The sequence below is a fragment of the Phaethon aethereus genome (genome assembly GCF_964289735.1).
Source record: "Phaethon aethereus genome assembly, chromosome: Z".
Taxonomy (NCBI): domain Eukaryota; kingdom Metazoa; phylum Chordata; class Aves; order Phaethontiformes; family Phaethontidae; genus Phaethon; species Phaethon aethereus.
Window position 1 is genome coordinate 27,556,428 of NC_138577.1, and position 19,623 is coordinate 27,576,050.

Sequence of the window (19,623 nt, forward strand, 5' to 3'; positions counted from 1 at the left end):
TGTACCAGAATAAACTGTGTCCTTTACTCAAACTGTTGTACCGACTGCCGTGGAAACAGGGCTGACTTGAAACACAAGCTTGCCATTAATTCCTGGGTTCCCCTAAGAAGGGCTCCGCGGCTTAAACTGGATGTTTCACGTAGGAGCTGAAGGAAGATAAATCCCAGCATCACTGAATTAGGTACTCTGCTAACACCGGCAACAACTTTGCAATCTCTTTTTGACTCATTTCATATACAAATCGGCCTAAAGCTACACCGCTTTCACCCGCAACGGGTGCGCCGGAGCCTCACTGTTCTTGTCGCTACACCGAGCTGCAGCACAGGGCTGCCGGAGGTGCCGGCCCCTGCCCCAGCCCCTGCCCCAGCGCCAGCCCCTTCCCCTTCCCTTTCCCCTGCCCCTGCTCCAACCCCTGCCCCTGCCCTTGCCCCAGCCCCTGCCCCAGTGCCAGCCCCTTCCCCTTCCCTTTCCACTGCCCCTGCTCCAACCCCTGCCCCCGCCCTTGCCTCAGCCCCTGCCCCAGCGTCAGCCTCTGCCGCTGCCCCTGCCCTTGCCCCCTTCCCAGCCCAGCCGTGCCGGTGCCCGAGGAGGGCCGCGCCCCACGCCGCCGCGGCCGCCAGTCCCGCCCGGAGGGAGGAGCCGGGCGCTGCCGCCGCCGTGGCCCGTCCGCGGGGCGGTGCCTGCGGCCCAGTTCCTGGTGGCGGGCATGGCGCGGCGGGCGGGCGTCCCGCCGGCGCTCTGCCTGCTCTTCTGCCTGCTGCGGCTGGCGGCGGCGCGGCCGCCCGCCCCGCACCTGGTGCTGGTGCTGGCCGACGACCTGGGCTGGGGCGACGTGGGCTGGCACGGCTCGGCCATCCGCACGCCGCGGCTGGACGCGCTGGGGGCGGGCGGCGTGCGGCTGGAGCGGTACTACACCCAGCCGCTCTGCACCCCCTCCCGCAGCCAGCTCCTCAGCGGCCGCTACCAGGTAGGGCGCGGGTGGCGGGGGACCCGCGGGCACGCTCGGCCCCGACATTGCTGCCCCAGCGTGGCGATGCCCGCGGGAGCGCCGCCGCGGCTCCCTCCGCCGCCCCGGCCCGCCCGGTAGCCGGCGGGGCCCGTTCTCTCCCGCTTGTCTCCGCGCGGTTTGGTTTGGCCGCCTTGCGTCGGGGCGCGCGGTGGGAGGAGGCTACCGTACGAAAACCGGTTGTGTTTGTACGCAGGCGAACTTATTTCACTTGCTTTCGGCTTGCTGGCTCGGGAATGAGCGAAACGTGAGCTCAGTGCAAGTCGTTCTGCTTCAGAAACGGCGAGGTGCGCTCTACGCTTCGGCTGCGTTAACAGGCATGGTAGCGTGACGTGAAAAATACCCCTGTGGCGGTCGTCTTCTGCTGCGCACGTCTGAACGGGGCAGGCAGGCTGTCAAGGCGCAGCCAGAAGCGGGCGGGCACGGTGTGTGTGCCCGGTGAGGCAGCTTGTTCCCTGGCGCAGCGCTTAAACGCGTCCTAACCTCTACGTTCTTCTTCGTGCGGTAACGCGGGGGTGGGCATGTGTGCACCCCTCGATGGAGCGCGCACAGACCGAGCCTTAGGCAGGGTGTCTAGCTGCGCCACAGCCCTCGGCATGATTTTTCCTCTTTTTTTCAGTCGCACAGGTGTAAGAATTGGACTTTATCATACTGCTGTACAACACCCCCCTTCCCCTTCTTTTTATTGCAACTTTGGCAAAAATGAGGCAGAGGGGACGGCACGGACAGAAAAGAAAAACTCACAAAGGGTTAAGACAATTTCAGACACTTCCCCTCTTTCTCCTGCACATGCATGTTAACCATACTGATTTGTCAAAGAAACTGTTCAGAATGAAAATAAACGTCGTCCTGTATTAGTGGATGTTCTCCCTTGTCGTTGCAGGAGGGTTGTTTCAGGTAATACTTTTTCCAGGCAACGTTTGTTCTGTTTCTAGAAACTCCAAGACTCAATAATAAAGAAGAGGAAGATGTAATTGGCTTTTTTCTTTTTAACCAATTCTTTAAATTGTTTTATGTAAATAACCTAAAACATTTTTTCACTTTGACCATTTCTAGAATACAGTTCATATTCTGAACGTGCTTGTTCAGGACGGGGTCAGCACAGTAAGGGGCAGTGCTGCATCTGATCTCTGAAGTGGAAATTGTTCATAGTTCAGTCCTGATTTAAATTCATCATACGCACCTGACTTGATAATTTAATCATGTTGACCTCGTTACAAATGAGTATAATAGTATTAGAAAATGGAAGTAATTTTTCTATAAAATTGAGGAGACATTGTGTGCAGGAAATAATTATGTAGCAAATACGTGGGATTTTGTTTTGTTTTACCCATTGGTATGATGAACAGTCACTCAGGGATTTGAAGAAGTAACCTAAATCTGGTCCTGTCTGGAGGTGGAGTTTTGATAGTCATCTTGCAGTCCATAAAGAAAGAAGAGCAAAGGTGTTGGTTTATGAACCATACAGATTTTTTTTTTAATCTATGAACTATATGATTTAAATCTTATGAACTATAGATTTTTTAAAAATTATTTTCCTCTCTTTGCTTTCTAGAGAGAGTGAAAATCATGACAATGCTTTGCCTGCTTGTGTCTTTCACTAAATTAATAATCTTTTTGTAGTACTGCATGTAAGAAAAATAAAATTTTTTTCCAGCTCCTGTTTCAGAGAAAATGAGTAACTAGTAGGCCTTTTGTGAGTCTGTGTACCCACTTGACTAAGATGAGGGCTAATTTGGTTTAAAAGTGAGTTCGAAGTGTTGCTAAAGCGATGCTTTAACAACTAATCATGCAGCTTGCTACACTGGAGTGCTTGGTGAAGTTACAAAGTCTGATGTCTTGTGCTCTAGGGGATCTTGGAGGTTTTGTGCTTTGACAGAGGAGGATTACTAGAAATATTTAGTAAATAAATAAGGTATTTACGCTTGTACGTGTATGTTCGCTGGCCTAAATTTAGGGTAGTGCATTTTTTTTTTTTCTGGAGGAGATAGGGGAGTTGACAAAAGTCAACTTAGAGTACACAGTAACTGAGGAGGTTTCTTGCATGAAGCAAAATGTAGCACTTGGAGTGTCATTACCAGTCATGTTTTTGTAAAGAGATACAAAATTCACCACTTGTTAAGATCTGAAACTTAGGTGGGACTATTAGAGGCCCGATCTATAGGCAGTGTCCAAATGCTTTTTTTATGGAAGTGCTCGTACTGACTTTAAGCATGCAAATAAATATGTTATGTGTGTATGTACATATAGAAGAGTAACGCAAAAAGCGCTCTCATAGCCTTTGTCACCTTTCCCTCCCGTGACTGTTCTCTGGTACAGGCAAAAGCTCGGTAGAGTCACCTGCCATGTGCCTTTTTGCCCGTTTCCATCCCATTTAAAATCTCTCACTCCATGTTTAGATGTTGTTCCTGGCCTTCAAAGAGACCGTAGTGGTAATTGTTACCTGTTAGATTTTTAGATGAAAATGCAAAAGGCTTTGTTGTTTGTTTGGTTGGGTTTTTTTATTGCACTAGGTTTATGCCTGGGAAGATCTTGTAGCCCCCTGCGGTGCTATGTCCTTGTCTTCTTTCGTACTCCCCTTGTCCCCTGCCATGGCTTCCTCATCTTCCTCGGTGCTACAATCGGTGAAGACGGGACGCCCTAAAACGAATGCTATCATCTGGTGTAGCTTTGCTTCTTTTTGCACCTGCTTGTAAAGTAACCTACAGGAACGCGTTGCTGTGTTGTAACTAATCTCGCATCCTTCGTTTCTCTGCTAGATCCACACAGGTTTACAACACCAGATAATCTGGCCGTGCCAGCCCAGCTGCGTGCCGCTGGATGAGAAACTCCTCCCAGAGCTGCTTCAAGAGGCGGGATACGTTACTCACATGGTGGGGAAGTGGCATTTAGGGATGTACCGGAAAGAATGCCTTCCAACCCGCAGAGGATTTCATACTTACTTCGGTAATGGTTAGATTTAACATGGGCAACAAATCTGATGTTAAAAATGGTGAGAAACTGCCTGATTCTTCTAAGAACAGCAGATATACTATTAGTGTATAAGTAAATCAATACCTGGGCATACATGTTTCCAAAGTATAACTGCTTAAAATAAGATAGTGCCTTAAATGCATGCCCAAGCCTTACAACTTATTGAAGAAAATACCATGATTATTGAGCGGTTCTAAAGAAAGTATTTCTCTCTTGTGATCTGCATTTAATTTGGTTCCATGATGGTCAGAAGATTCAAGGTGTAGTGATCAGTTTGATTTTGTAAGTGTCTTTAATCTGAACGTTTTGTGTTAGGTCAGAGAGCAGACATTGCTTGCTTTGCAAATAACGCTACACTTCTAAGAGCTGATATTTTTAAGGGAGAAACAGATGTCATACCACACATACCATGTTCATGCTTTGTGAATAGAGTAGCATTGGTTGTCCAGAGCCTGTGGCAAGGAACCTGGTGTGAGAGCCTCTATAAAACAGTATCAAAAAGGTCTGTTGCAGGAACTCACAAGTTTTGAAGTAAAATCCTCAGATTAAAAAAACAATGCCAAAATTAGATTGCCCAAGTGTGAGTGTCTTACAAAGCAACTTTCAGCTACACGTTGTTTATTCATCCTCTGACAAAGGCTTGTGTCCCAATATTGATTGGACTTCTACCAGTTTTGCACAAGCGCCGCAGATGCTATGTGAATCGGGCTGCCTGCAATACATGTCGTTCCGTGTGGTACTGAATGCAAAGTTGTCCATCTCCATTTCGTTGTTTTTAAGACACTTCAGTTGAGTGGAGAATTTTGAAACAGTTCATCTTCTCTAAAATAACTTTGCAAGCTGTTGATAGTACTGCTGCCCACTTCTACAGCTGAGAAAGTAAGATGCAGAGAAACTTAAGATGAAGTCCACGTTCCTCTTGTCTAACTTTAGGTACTTAAATGAAGAGCCCGGCCGTGCTACGTGCCCATTATAGGCAGTGGCGATCCAAACTTCAGGTGGAAAGAACTGTTCCCTTAGATTGTTTGTCTTTCTTGACTTTTCAGGGACCGTGGGGATGTGATTTCACAGCTGAATTGTTGTCAATAATATATATGGATTGTAGTAGAATGTCTTGTCGCTTAAACATATAGGCCTCCTCCAATCCCTTCACAGGCGCTTGGGATCTTCTTGATGACATGGATGTAGACAGGCTGGCGTTCCTCGTGGCATTTCACCCTGGGACCGAGCAGGCTCTTAATGCAGGGGCATTAGTACAGGCTGGCTCTGGGCATGGTTGTTGGATACCCAGCATGGTATTACTTTTTAGAGAATGTAGCAGCTTAATATCCTATAATGTTCATGTAATTTCAGTAGGTGTTGATTGCAATTAAGGGGCATTTGATTCTTCAGCAAAGTTGACGCTGTGTCTCGCCCACTGGGCACTCAAAATGGAAAAATGCGACTTGCGGCTCTGACTACACCGATACAGGTAGTCTGCCCACAAAATCTCTCCTTATGCTTTGAAACAAAACCATTTTTCCTCCTAAAAAAATGTATTAGAAGTTTATATTTTATTTAAAACAGAACTCAATTCTTTCTGTGTATACTTTTTTGCACAAGTAACTATACTTGAAGGTGCTGAATAAAAATTCAAGTGAATTCCTCCATTTTGCATTTTTGTCCCCCATTTTAGTTTGGTTTTGCAAAACTGAAGACTATATTTTTGCAGATTCATCTGTTTTTTCAGGGTATTGGGGAATAAATCTGAAATCTCATTTCCAAAGTAATAATTACTGAGATGCAAAAAAATTTTGAAGAAATTAATTTCTGGTCAATAGAAAGCAAAGACACACAATGCTTACCAGGATAGCCCTTGATGGGAGCAAATCTATACCTCTAGAATTTTTTGCATAGTTTCTTTTGGGCATCTTTAAATAATAGTGCCTTTTTTTCACCAGTTGGTGTCAGCAGTGGATCAGAAGTTGCTTTGCAGCTGACAAATGCTTCACACTTGCATGTTCTTGAATAAAGGAAAAAAAATCTGAACTTTCTAGTATAGAGAGAAGTTGTACTTGAAAATACAAATGTAGAAAATCATACCAGCTAAAAATCAGAGTAGTGTATGGGTAGGTCACTGCCTTTGATATCAGCACATTAGTTTAATGGTAACCTATTTGATATCGTTCGAATGTAAAGTCATCAAACTGCTTTCAAAATGTTGTGTTTTGAAATTACTACTTGCATTAGCAATAAAAAGTGTATGAAGTATTAAATATTGAGCTACTTAGAGCTGTCAGGGGATGCCACTACATAAGGTCTAATGCTGGATGAGTGCTTCAGCTCAAAACCACTAAAGTTTTGACATTTATTTTTGACTTCTTTTTCCCCTGATGGATCTGTTTATATGACATTATGTTGGCCTGCTTATTTGACATCTTTTCCGGTTCTAGGCTATCTTCTGGGGAGTGAGGATTATTATTCTCATGACCGTTGTGTCCTCATCAAAGCAAAGAACGTAACACGCTGCGCTCTGGACTTTCGAGACGGAGAAGAAGTTGCAACCGGGTTTAAAAACACGTATTCTACTAATTTATTCACAGAAAGAGCTATAGATCTTATAGCCAATCATAGAACTGAGAAGGTACAGCCAGCAGCTGTTACTTTGATAACTTTAGCGCTAAAGAATGTTTAAAAAAATGTTAATGAAATAGTAATGGAGAGACCTGCACTTGAGCTGTAATTTGTGCCTCTTCAGCAGGGTGTGTAGAGCTAAACATGAGAAGTAGCGCTGGTGAAACTTGCCTTGTCTCCTGTCAGAATCAGCTTTGGCTGCACAGCCATGACCTGCTACCCTTCTCCGTTTCTTTTTTAATAATACAAGTAATGAGTTTATAGAAATGATTTAGCATGTAGTTTGCTTTTCTAAAAGGAGAATGGAAGGTTCAATGGGAGAAGAAACTGTTAACAACTGTGTTATGAAGAAAAGGTACACGTGACGTTTTTCCACAGCTTCGCAGAAGTCCTTTGTCAAGGTTTTATTAGTTTATGTTTAGGGATTAGAAGAGAGAAGCGTAAAACAAATCAAAACACAGTGCCTCCAGCTGTTGATGAATTAGGGCTGCTTTTACTGCAGCAGCTTTTACATTTAGTACTTTATATTCAACTAATTTACATTCTATCCCTTCCACCCCAGCCCCTCTTTCTCTACCTCGCTTTTCAGTCTGTCCATGAACCTCTTGAGGTCCCTGAAGAATACATGAAACCATATTCTTCCATTAAAGATGTAAAGAGGCGCCATTATGCAGGCATGGTGACTCTTATGGATGAAGCTGTAGGAAATCTTACTGATGCTCTGAAAAGATATGGTCTTTGGGACAACACAGTTCTTATTTTCTCTACTGGTAAGTTCATTTAAATATTCTTTTGGTAATAACTTTGATACGGTGTCTAACAAGCTGGCTGCAGAGACATCTGGCCCCTCTGTCCTTCCTCCATATGTTTACTATGTACTACAACACAATACAGAAGAGTGATGAAAGTGAATCAGGACTTTATAGCAGGAGCAGTTTCTCTCCCCGCTCTTAGGTCTTTCTCAAGCATGATGAAAACAACTCTGAAGAAGCAACTGTGCAAGTAAGGGATACTCCTATTGGAGTAAAAACAGCATTGTAAAAACTGTGGAGTGCAGTGAAGTTGGAGGCATCTTACTTGCCACTGCAGTTACTGAGTATCTGTCAGAATTGAGAGCAATCTACCAAATTGATTTGTCCTGAGCTAGAGGTAGCTGTCTGATCAGTCTCTAAATTGCCACGTGTCGCATGAAGCACAAACAGCCAGACAGCACGCAGTTTGAAGCCAAAACTCTTTCTTTCCCTTTACTTCCATGTAACATGAAATTTTTGTCTTGCTTGAAATGTTTCACTGGCACTTTACTCCCATGAAGCAAAGGTCTTTTAATAAAAAACGCGTAATATGGGATGGTACAGTGTAGGCTGCCAAATTGCAGTTTTTGTATGTACTAGCACACGATCTGGTTTCTAGATTATTAGGGTAATGCAAATAATACATTACAAAGCAGCGTCCTTTGTTTCCAAATTAGGAATGAAACAGAACCTTTTTGAAATACAGCTGCTTGGCTGAGCATCAGGAACATAGTTGTTCTTGTTTGGTTGGGAGTGGGAAGTGGCCTTTCAATGCTTACAGTTGCTCTTTTGCCCAGGCTTTACATATCAGGGCTGTCAAAATGGCAAATTAATTTTCTGTGAACACTTTAAAAGGCAACAACAACGACAACAACAACCCAACAAAAAAACAAACCCCAAGGTTTGATGAAAATGCGGTGATGTGTTTTGAGTTTAGCAGCTGCATCCTATAGCACTTGGAATCTTGGAATTTCATTTTGAGTCCAAACCTGTTTGCCTTATGGTGTTACATTTGTGTCCAGGTTTTGGCTCTAACAGAATTCGATAACTTTTCTATGCCTGTTTCTGTTTGTGATGTTTTCATATTTAGAACTGAAAGTAAGCAAAGCCATATGGAAAATGATACCAATATTTATTCCATATGGAAAAAATCCATTCTTTGCTGATGGGGTCCTGGTAGAGTTATTTCAGTAATGTTTGTTCAGTACATGTGGAATAAAACTAAAGACATCTGAGTTGGAAATACAGGGTATGACTGAATTAAAAATACAAATTTCTTTTTTTGTTTATAAAACATTTTTTTCCAAACAATGCCAGTATGCCTTGCTTTTAACAGTAGTTATCTTGCAATCAGTTACAGGTACATTTCAACAAGAGTCAAACAGTCAGGAGAATCCAGTGTCTGCCCTATCTAATGGGACTTATCTTGAGTTAACTGATATTTTAAACTTCTGTGAGTGGAACCTAATATGATTGAAATGCAGGAAAATTGGGCCTAGATCAAGCAGGCCAGGGGGCAATGATTTGGTTTTTTTTCGGTGTTCTCTTTTCACTTCAAACAGCTATTCTTTACAGGCATAAAACATTGCACGCATTGAAGACCCAGTTTCCAAAAAAACAAATGTTGAAACCATTAAGCATAAAAAAAAAAGGACGACAAAAAAAGGGCAAAAACCCAAAGCATGAAATCTATTCATCTTTTATATATTTTATTTATCGTTTTCGCATATGCTGTGTTTTAAAACGGACATTAGAACATGGTTGGAAAGAAACACAAGAGGGTCTGCAGTTGAACATCTTGCGCTATGTGAGATCTCTCTGCACAGGTTTCAAGTCCTTGGTAACTGGGAGTCTCAGTGTCCACTGGTAGCTACAACACGGGTACGATACTACCTTCAGCAGTTGAGGGCATGCCTGCTTGAAGGAGCTGTGCCCCCTCTCCCTGACCCAAGTGCTCTCCTGGGACTGGGAGACCCTCCTCTTGCTCGGTACAGCAGGAGAGACACATTTTCCTCTATGATTAGGAATTCTCTCCAAGAAAGTTTTTCCCGTGTTGTGAGGTTAAGAATCAATTTAAGGATTTAAATGAAGACTGCAAGGGAGAACTTAGGGGAGGATAAAGTGCATCCATAATCTTAATGAGCAGTATCTATGTGTCTCCTCAGCATAGCAGCTAAAAACACAGGATCATAAAAGCACTCTGTTTTCTTATAAAGTTGTGTGGTTTGGTAATAGTAGTGTTGGAAACCTGTAGCGGAAAAAGAAGCAAAGACCCTACTTTTATGGTAGATTTTACCAGATTCATTACTATTCCCTGTTTAGTTTCAGCCAAAGTTCATACTGGGATGTTTGCATCTCTCACTGCTTCAAAATCTGCGCCCCCCCCAAATTACAAGTGGTCCTCTGCTATTGTGTCCTATAGTAAGTAGCACTGCAACAAACATACAGTCTTTGTGGGTGAAAAGCTGGACATGAGCCAGCAACGGGCGCTCGCAGCCCAGGAGGCCAACAACATCCTGGGCTGCGTCCAAAGCAGTGTGGCCAGCAGGTCGAGGGAGGGGATTCTGCCCCTCTACTCCGCTCTGCTGAGACCCCACCTGGAGTCCTGTGTCCAGCTCTGGAGCCCTCAGCACAGGGAAGACATGGACCTGTTGGAGTGGGTCCAGAGGAGACCACAGAAACGATCAGAGGGATGGAGCACCTCTCCCGTGAGGACAGGCTGAGAGAGCTGGGGTTGTTCAGCCTGGAGAAGAGAAGGCTCCGGGGAGATCTTCTTGCAGCCTTCCAGTACTTAAAGGGGGCTTCTAAAGAAAGATGGGGACAGACTTTTTATCATGGCCTGTAGCAACAGGACAAGGGGTAATGGCTTTAAACTAAAAGAGGGCAGATTCAGACTAAATATAAGGAAGAAATGTTTTGTAATGAGGGTGGTGAAACACTGGCACAGGTTGCCCAGAGAGGTGATAGATGCCCCATCCCTGGAAACCTTTAAGGTCAGTTCATATGGGGCTCTGAGCAACCTGATGTAGTTGAAGATACCTGTGGGTTTGGAGGGGTAGATAGCAGGGGGGTTGGACTATATGACCTTTACAGGTCCCTTTCAACCCAAACTATTCTATGATTCCAGTTCACTGTGAAGCATTGACCCCAAAATTGGAGATCTCTTTTTATTTCACTGAGACACTCTAGAACATGATATAATCTTTGCTCTCATGGTAGATTTCTTCTTATTAAACTCTTTTCGTGATTCTTCCTATTTGTATATGTTATGGCTCAACCAGGACTGCCTTGAAAACAAGCCAGTTGGCAAATGGAAATACTGCACGTTTTAAAAGGGCCTTGTGAAATGTGTAGAAGAACTCCAGTTCCTCTTTAAAGTGTCCTGATGGAGACACTGGGCCAAAAATGAAGTAATTTGGTCATTAGCAAAGTCTGACTCAATTGGTATATCATGTAAATCAACAACTCTGGTATCTTTTTTAACAGACACATAAGCTATTTATACAGGTCAGTAAGAAAAAGAAAAAGATGAGCTAGCTCAATGGTATGTGGTGGTATATTTGTGTATGAAGGAGTAACTTGGAAAGCCTTGACTGGTGTGATGTGAAATAGAATTTGCTTTTATGGAGCACCTTTTATACTGCAGATACAGTAAGTCTTCACTAATGAGATCAGTGGTGAAAATGAAGTCATTGCCTCTTTAACTAAAACAGAGAAAAATGGATGCAGCACTGTCTTGGATACCCATGGACTTTTACCCACTTGAAATCAAAAAGGATGAGACATAGGGTTCTTTTTTCTTTTCAGGAAACATAAGACTATAACTACCAGCTTACCTGAAGAGGGCCTTGATTTAATATAAATAAAGGTCATAAAAAGCATTTGAGTGGTACAAATTCACCTCAGCGCTATTAACATTGGGTTAGAGTCCAAATCTTGCTTCAGATATAGACCTATGATTTGAGGTAAGATGCGGGGATTTGCTGTAAATACCATCTGTTTATAGTTTCTGCAACACATTACAAGTAATTTTGGTGGAACCTTGCCAACGTTAGAGCAAGGGAATCTGACCTCTAATTTCAGTTCTGTATTAAAGCTACTATCCTTTGCTTTGTTTAACTTTCAGCTTTTTAATATACTAAATAATTTTGGAGCTAAACTCCTTTCTGCTCTTTCTTCCAATATGTCTGTTAATTCTTAAATATGCATTAGCCCTGTAGTGTCTGGTAGTTGCCATAAGAGGGCTTTGAACAGTAAAATATGTTTATTTCCAGCTCCTACTTTGGTAGAAACCAGGTATCTGACTTTCACTGGATCCCTAAGGGCAGTTTTTTATCTTCTCCCTCATGTCTTTGTTCCTCAATGAAGTCCTGATCCTTCTCTTTTGCTGGTGAGGGATTTCAGAGAGACTTTTAATTGCGGATTGTCCAAGCCAGCCGAAGGACAGATTGGTTAGAGCAGTTATTCTTTCGCGGTGGTGTCAGAGGTGCTAATTCTGAAGGTTGTGTCTTCAGGTTTTTTTTAGTAAACCTGCTCAATTACAGATCTGAAGAACCTGCTTTAGCTGGTCTTGTCAGGAGGTTCTGAGAGGTTTGGTGCATTGCCAGCAAGGAAGATGCCTGGGCATCTCCTGCCTGAGCATCTGCTGCTTCCTGAGAGGAAATAAGCACAGGTGCCTTAGCTGCAGGCACCTTCAATCAAACTAGTTATTTGAGTCCGTGTATTCCCAAATATTACTTTTCTATTTCTTGATTATCTAAGCTTGTTATTACATTGTACTATATTGTACTATATTGTACAAATGTTGCAGCTGATCACTTGCATTGGTCAGAGTTGTTGCAAGTCAACGACAAATAGTGAAATGTGCATGTGGTTCGTGTTCTAGACTCCAGTGTTGGCATTTATTCTTTTTTTTTTTAGGCTTTTTCCACATTAAAGTATGGGCGGTAAGAATAAATTTAGAAATTAAAGCTCATGTTCTCTGCTATATGATGCAGATAATAGTAAAGAGACATGTAGACTGATTTGTAAGAATATATTATCAAAGGTGGAAATGTTATCTTAGGGTGGAAATTAATTTCAAAATGAGAACTGAGAAGATGTTGGTAATCAATACATTAATTATTTTTGTTCCCCTGTTTTAAAATCCTGTAAAAACCCAAAATGCTTTGTAGGAAATGTTCATTTATCTTCTCTTCCTTTTAGCATTAAACTCTCCCCATCCACTCTGCTTTTTCCATGCAAAACCTAACACTCCAAAACTGAGTTCCTGAATGGAGGGTGACCTTGTACCAGAGACACTCGCTTCTTTTTCCCTTTGTGTTTAAAAATTCCGACGTAGGTGGAATCTTGAATTTTTCTTCCTGTTTTTAGCAAATGCCAGTGCTTAAAGTGAAGTTCGCTTGTAAATGAAACTCAGAGTGAATTTTGCCCAGAGGCACAAGCTGGTCATTTTTGTGTAAAGGTTTGACTTAAGCATGCTAGTAGGTATCCCAGCACATTTTTTCTCAGACCGAGATTAATGCTGAAAACAACTCATTTGACATGTGAACAACATTTAATAATTTCCCACAGCTCTCAAAAGGTTGTCTTAAACTATGATTACTATTAAACTGTACTAGTTTGTTCTCCATAATAGTGTTTAAGAAGCCATTATTCTGTGTATCAGAATCTTCTACACCCAAATCAGTGGTCAGGTTCAGTGCTCTGCCACTGGGATGAGTTGAAAGTTGTCGTGACTATGTCCCGTTTAACTTTGCCTACTGCGGACATATGAACAGTTTGTCAGGTTATTCCCATTCTTTTTAAGTTAAAATTTCCCTCTGTGTTTCTCTTGTATTTCGTGATGGTGAATGCTAGCGTAGACCTGACGCAGCAGGGTCTGTAACTACTGAGACCTGTTTCATTACTGAGACTGCTTACAATGAAAGCAGTCGCCTGAAACTGTCTGCGCTAGAATTGCTCCTATCATGAAAGCCATACTGGGAGGGAAAAAGAAAAAAAAAAAAAAAGAAGAAGAATTCGGAAGGATGAAAAAGGACATTGTCCATGCAGCTTTTGTAGGGCTAAATTTGTAACTATTGGAATCTTGTGTATATCAACTGCATTTCTTTCCATGAGATCAATTTTTCTTTTTTTTTTTTTTTTCCCCGCCACTTTAGAAAAGTCAGGAGAATAAAGAGACAGTTCTGGTGAGCTGCAAAAAAACATAGAGGTTGATTTATCTGAGCACAACTCGGTAAAAGTTGCTCTGTAAATGCTCAGTAAAGTTGCTCAGCAAATGGTACTCTGATGCAGGAGAGGTATTATGTTCCCTTGATGGAAAATAAAAGCCCTATGGGTGTATTTAAAGCACAATAAGAATTACATTAGCAGAATTTTATAGTAGAAGGTGTAGTTTTTTGTTTCTATTGTCCCTCTAATGGAAAGGCTCTCAGTAGTTCTTCCATCACACACACAAAAAATCTGTATTAAGTCCTGAAAATATAATAATGCATCAGCACTCTGAAGACACTTTTTTGAGTGGCTTTGCTGCTGCTTATATTGAACCTTCAAGGTTACTCTTTCCACTGAGAGTATACAGCATCAGGCTGAAGTATAGAACAGATGTTTTTTCATTAACAGATCTTAAACAAATTATTTTGGTTTGTTTCATTGGAAATACATGTTTTGTGTTAGTCATCAGAGGGAACATGCTTGCATTTCTGTCACACTTGGCGGCATGATCGAAAAATGCAGCAACAAATGGATCTTTCAGATGCAATATGGGGAAGCAGGGAAGAACTCGAGTTCAAATTAAGGGCAAAGTTATTCTCTAATTCATGCTGCGAGTCTCTTATCCTCAGTGTAGATCTCTGCTGTGTATTCTGTACTCTTTCTTTTTCTTTTTTTTTTTTTAATGAAACCTCAATGGGAGTTCCGCCCTTGGAACACGTACAGAGTAAGCATTATTCATGCTGTGAAGATCAGAGGGGAGAAATTTTCCCCAAATGTGATCCTTTACCGCTATTATCGACAGAGCTCTCTGTTTAACTGTGAGTCACAACCATGAGCTTAAATCACACAAAGGAAGAGCTCTGAAGTCCTGTTCTGTGACCTAGACTTTCAGCAGGAATGTTGGAGGTCAAAAATGAGATGCATTTAACAGAGCTGTGCATTGAAGCTGTCTGGTGCTCGCTCATATTGCGTCTGGCACTAGTAAGTGCTATTAATTCCTTTTCATATGTATGAAATTGACATAGAAAATAAAAAAATATTAAAAAAAGAAGCAACAGCTAACTGCCTGCTTGTTTTGTTGGTGTTGGCAACTGATTGTAGTGTTACATCGAAACTTCTGTGTATGAGAATTACGTATGCAAACTTGTCTCTTGCTTATACCCATCACTTCATTTTTAAATAAGTACATGTTAAATAGTACGTAGTGGTATCATGTCCACTAAGTAACTGTGGGGGTTTTAAACTGTTGTGTCAGTGTTGCTTGTAGTTTCCTTTCTTTGCTTTTTATTACTATGAGATATTGACTGCCTCCATCATTTCAATAGTATTTAAAACAAAATCATACAAAGCTGGTTTTGAATTATGGAAAAGAGATGTTGACACTTGGTGTGAGCAAAACTGCTGGGGTTTAGTTTTTCTGTCCCCATCAGAAATAGGCAACAGCAAGAAAGATATAGGGATGTGGGTTTCCTCCCATCTTCTGTCTTTTGTTTTTCTTTGTCTGAGGTTGTTTGCATGTTGCATGTTATTCCTTTTATTTATTTTTAGTTGCAAACTTCAGAAATCTGGTTCGCAGAAATATCCTAGGTAGTGTGAGTCACTTCATTAACACGCTCTCTTTTCAACAGTGCCGAGACACTAACATTGGTAAATTGGCTTCTTAAACTCTAAGTTACATGTGAAATAATTTTGCCGTTAACTTTTAATATACTTTCCAGTTCTGCTTCAGTTGGATGGACCCTCACACTGACCTCCATATGGTTCTGATTAAGTATAAGAGCATGATTGCTCATAAAGTCCCAGCCCTTCAAAGGAGCACTAGATATATAACATGTAACAAATGTTTACAGAATTAACTGTGGCTGAACTGGATATGCCATCTTATTTCAGCCATCTTTTGCTATACTCATTACACCCATTGTTGTTTTGTTTTTTGTGGATTAAAGAAACCTATAAGGTCACTAATATTCAAGGTTGAATGGCATTTGATTTTTAAAATGTAATATTACAATATCAGAGAGCAAAATAAAAAACTCAGTGTTGGAAAACAAAGCCAGAATTACAGAAAGGAGAGAAAGAAATAACATCTTCTCTCATCCAGTTTAGTGGTTCATTCTGTTTTGGATCAGTGAGACAAAAGTTGTTCAAAATCTGTCCTCAATCCGTCATCCCCTGTAATCCATCCTCTGTTAAGGGAATTGTGTTGCCTGGCTGATGATGGCACTGTGGTAGGATCACTTTAAATGCTGTGAGATTCAGCAATGTACTGGAAGGCTGCAGTAGGGTCTCCCCGGAGCCTTCTCTTCTCCAGGCTGAACAACTCCAACTCTCTCAGCCTGTCCTCACAGGAGAGGTGTTCCAGCCCTCTGATCATTTCGGTGGCCTCCTCTGGACCCACTCCAACAGGTCCATGTTTTCCCTGTGCTGAGGGCTCCAGAGCTGGATGCAGGACTCCAGGTGGGGTCTCAGCAGAGCGGAGTAGAGGGGCAGAATCCCCTCCCTCGACCTGCTGGCCACGCTGCTTTGCATGCAGCCCAGGATACGGTTGGCCTTCAGCTGTGGGTGCACAGTGCCATTTCACATCCTATTTTTAATCCACCAGTACCCCCAAGTCCCTTCTTGGCGGGGCCTGCCTCCATCCCCCATGTACTGATACTGGGGGTTGCCCCAACCCAGGTGCAGGTCCCTGCACTTGGCCTTGTTGAACCTCAGAAGGTTCACCTGGGCCAAATCCTCAAGATTATCAAGGTCCCTCTAGATAGTATCCCATCCCTCAGGCATGTCAAATGCACCACTGAGCTTGGTGTCATCTGCAAACTTGCTGAGGGTGCACTCAATCCCACTGTCTATGTCATTGATGAAGATATTTAACAGTACTGGACTCAATACGGACCCCTGAGGGACACCACTTGTCACCAGTCTCCATCTGGACACTGAGCCATTGACCACTCCCCTCTTTATGCAACCATCCAACCAATTCCTCATCCACCCAACAGTCCACCCAGCACATACATCTCTCTCCAATGTAGAGAGGAGGATGTTGTGGGGAACCATTTCAAAGGCTTTACAGAAGTCCAGATAGATGACATCGGTGGCTCTTCCCTTGTCCACTGATGTGATCACTCCATTCTAGAAGGTCACGAGTTTGGTCAGGCAGGACTTGCCCTTGGTGAAGCCATGCTGGCTGTTTCAAATCACCTCCTTGGCCTCAATGTGCCTTAGCATAGCTTCTAGGAGGATCTGTTCCATGATCTTCCCAGGCACAGAGGTGAGGCTGACAGGTCGGTAGTTCCCAGGGTCCTCCTTGCTACCCTTTTTAAAAAAGGTGCAATGTTTCCCTTGTTCCAGTCTGCAGGGACTTCACCTGACTGCCAGGACTTTTCAAATACCATGGAGAGTGGCTTGGCAACTACATCAGCCAGTTCCCTCTGGACGCTGCGATGCATCTTGTCAGGTCCCATAGACCTGTGCATGTCCAGGTTCCTCAGGTGGTCTCGAACCTGATCTTCTCTTCCAGTGGGAGGGACTTTGTTCCTGCAGTCCCCATCTTGCAGTCCATCCCCTCAAGAGGTGTGGGAAGAGAGACTGCCGGTGTAGACTGAGGCAAAGAAGCTGTTGAGTACTGCAGCCTTCTCCTCACCCTTTGTCACCAGTCTGCCAGTCTTGCTCATCAGGGTTGTTATGCTTTCTTTGACCTTCCCTTTCTGGCTGACATACCTGTAGAAGCCCTTCTTATTACTCTTTGCATCCCTTGCCGAGTTCAGCTCCAGCTGTGCCTTGGTCTTCCTGACCCCATCCCTACACAACTGAGCAGTGTCCCTGTGCTCTTCCCAGGATGCCTGTCCCTGCCTGTCCCTCCTGTGCATTTCCTTCTTGCCCTTTAGTTTGCCCAGCAGGTCTCGACTCAGCCATGCTGGCCTCTTGTCTTCTTCCTTTCCTGATTTCTTACACCTGGGGATCGAGAGCCCTTGCGCTCTCTGGAAAGTGTCCTTAGAGATCTGCCAGCTCTGTTCTGCTCCATTGTCCCTGAGGGCAGTTTCCCAGGGCGTCATGTTGCCTAACTCCCTGAAGAACTGGAAGTTTGCTTTCCTCAAATTCAGGGTCCTGACTTTACTCTTTGCCTGCCCCATATCCCTCAGGGCTGTGAAGATCATAAAAAGTGATCAAAATGGAAATACTTAGCTTTTTATAATTTTGTATTTCAGTATTTCTTTAATAATTGCTTGATAAAACACATGCAAATAGACTGAATTTTGAAATTTTATATACATAAATTTTACATTTCCTTTGTAACTGATTAATGTTGTTTGGAACAACACAGAAGTGTCTCTAACAAAACTTTCATATTTATTTAGAAACGTTGCTTCTCCAAGAGACTTACTTTGTCAATCATCGATAGCCCTTGCTTTTAGGAATCAGTATAGAAACATAGGGAAAATCTATCATTGATTCACTTGGGAAAGAAGCATGCATTATTATCTGGTCTGGGTTAAGAATTTGGAAGAAGCTGAAGGTGTTGTAAGATGGCCTTAGTCAAATAAGGAGTATCTGAAAAAGATTACTTGAATCCCTGATGAGATGTTCTGGATCTGTTTTTCTTCTCTGCCTTTTCATTTTTTCCATGCCTATATGTTCATATAACTATGGTTTGGTTAGTACATCTGTTTTGTGTATTTATGAATATTCCAGAATTAAAGTATGCTCCAAATAGCTATGTGAGCGAAGGCTAAACTCTACAGAAGAAACAGAGACCTTCTAAACTAAAAAAAAATAACTCTAAAATAGCTAAGGCTAGAAGATGGAAAGTGTCTGTCTTCAGAGCTAGTGACATTGAGCAGGGTGAGTTTGAAAGTAACTGCCTACATTAGTCGTGGATGTTAAGGTTTGGCCATGGGTGACTGTATCAGATCAGGTAAATATCTGATGTGAAATTGGCTTGGAGAGCTCTTACTGTGGTGTTCGTTGCAGGTTTTTTAGCTCTTCGCACTAGCGCTAGAACTAATTAGCTCATTTCCCCTCCTTTTGTAAGGATCTTTGTATTTTTCAGTTCCTTACACCTCAGGGTTAATCTTTCCTCTGCTTTCTCTATATGTTCCTACTAATTGTCTTTATCCCCTTTGTAAATCTCTGCATCTCTGGATACCTTCGTGTGCATCCTGTGACTGGAGTATGTCTCTTACTATACAGCATCTATCTTTACATTTCTCTTTAAGCAGGGAAAAACACCCCCACTTTTATCTGAACCTTAAGCACTGCTGCTGTGTGGAATGCTGCCGGTGCCTCCTCGTAGGTTTGACCTCTAAGTGCATTTTCTCAAGTTAAAATATACCTAGAGCTTTGTGTGTACATTGAAGTGAGCTGACCTGAATTCTGTATTAAGATTCCAGAGCTGCTCAAACTTGGTTGGGAAGAACCAGAAATCTGTGGCAGTAATTTCACTTATGTGTTAGAGTAAATCGCTCTAACCAACTATGTAGAAAAACAAATAATGCAGCAACTGTAGTGCATGTTTTTCATTATTAACTTCTTGTATCATATACAATCTACATATTTAGGCTAGTTATTACTGATTACTGCACGGAACTGCATGTATTGGAGCACTGCACTGCTTCTGATATCTTGCAAGAAAATACTTTATCAAGTTAACAATGAAATAGAGTATGTTGGTGCCTTATACCCAAACTTTAACAACAGTTTGAATAGTTACATCTCTTTAAGTCTGCTTTCAGTTTGCACTACAGCATTGTAACACATTTTTCAGTCAAATAAGCATTTGTAAAAAGTGGATCTTAAGAATGACATCCTATGCATGCTTTTCTGTCAAGTCTGAGTTTTTTCCATGGTATTCTTCCATTACTGTTTTCATGGAGGGAAAAAAAAAAGTATCTTCCGTTACTTTTCTCATGAAAATTGTACATAGTTGCAGTCGTGACTGCAAATTATATGAATTCATATCTGCCCGCTTAAATGTATCACACATTACACTGGCATCGAGCTGTATTCCAGTGATTTCAATGGATTGAA

The 19,623-nt window shown here is 42.4% G+C and overlaps 1 protein-coding gene across 1 annotated transcript in view; it reads left to right on the forward strand.

The window, feature by feature from the left end:
- Positions 1-706: 706 nt before the first annotated feature.
- The window catches only part of ARSB (arylsulfatase B), a gene marked incomplete at both ends in the record, with an annotated part of 65,929 nt that continues 47,012 nt past the window's right edge, over positions 707-19,623 (forward strand). The window contains 4 exons of the mRNA XM_082013253.1: positions 707-967; positions 3,766-3,952; positions 6,412-6,602; positions 7,155-7,362. Of these exons, the coding sequence (XP_081869379.1) occupies positions 707-967; positions 3,766-3,952; positions 6,412-6,602; positions 7,155-7,362 (847 nt within the window). The remainder of the gene's footprint in view (positions 968-3,765; positions 3,953-6,411; positions 6,603-7,154; positions 7,363-19,623) is intronic.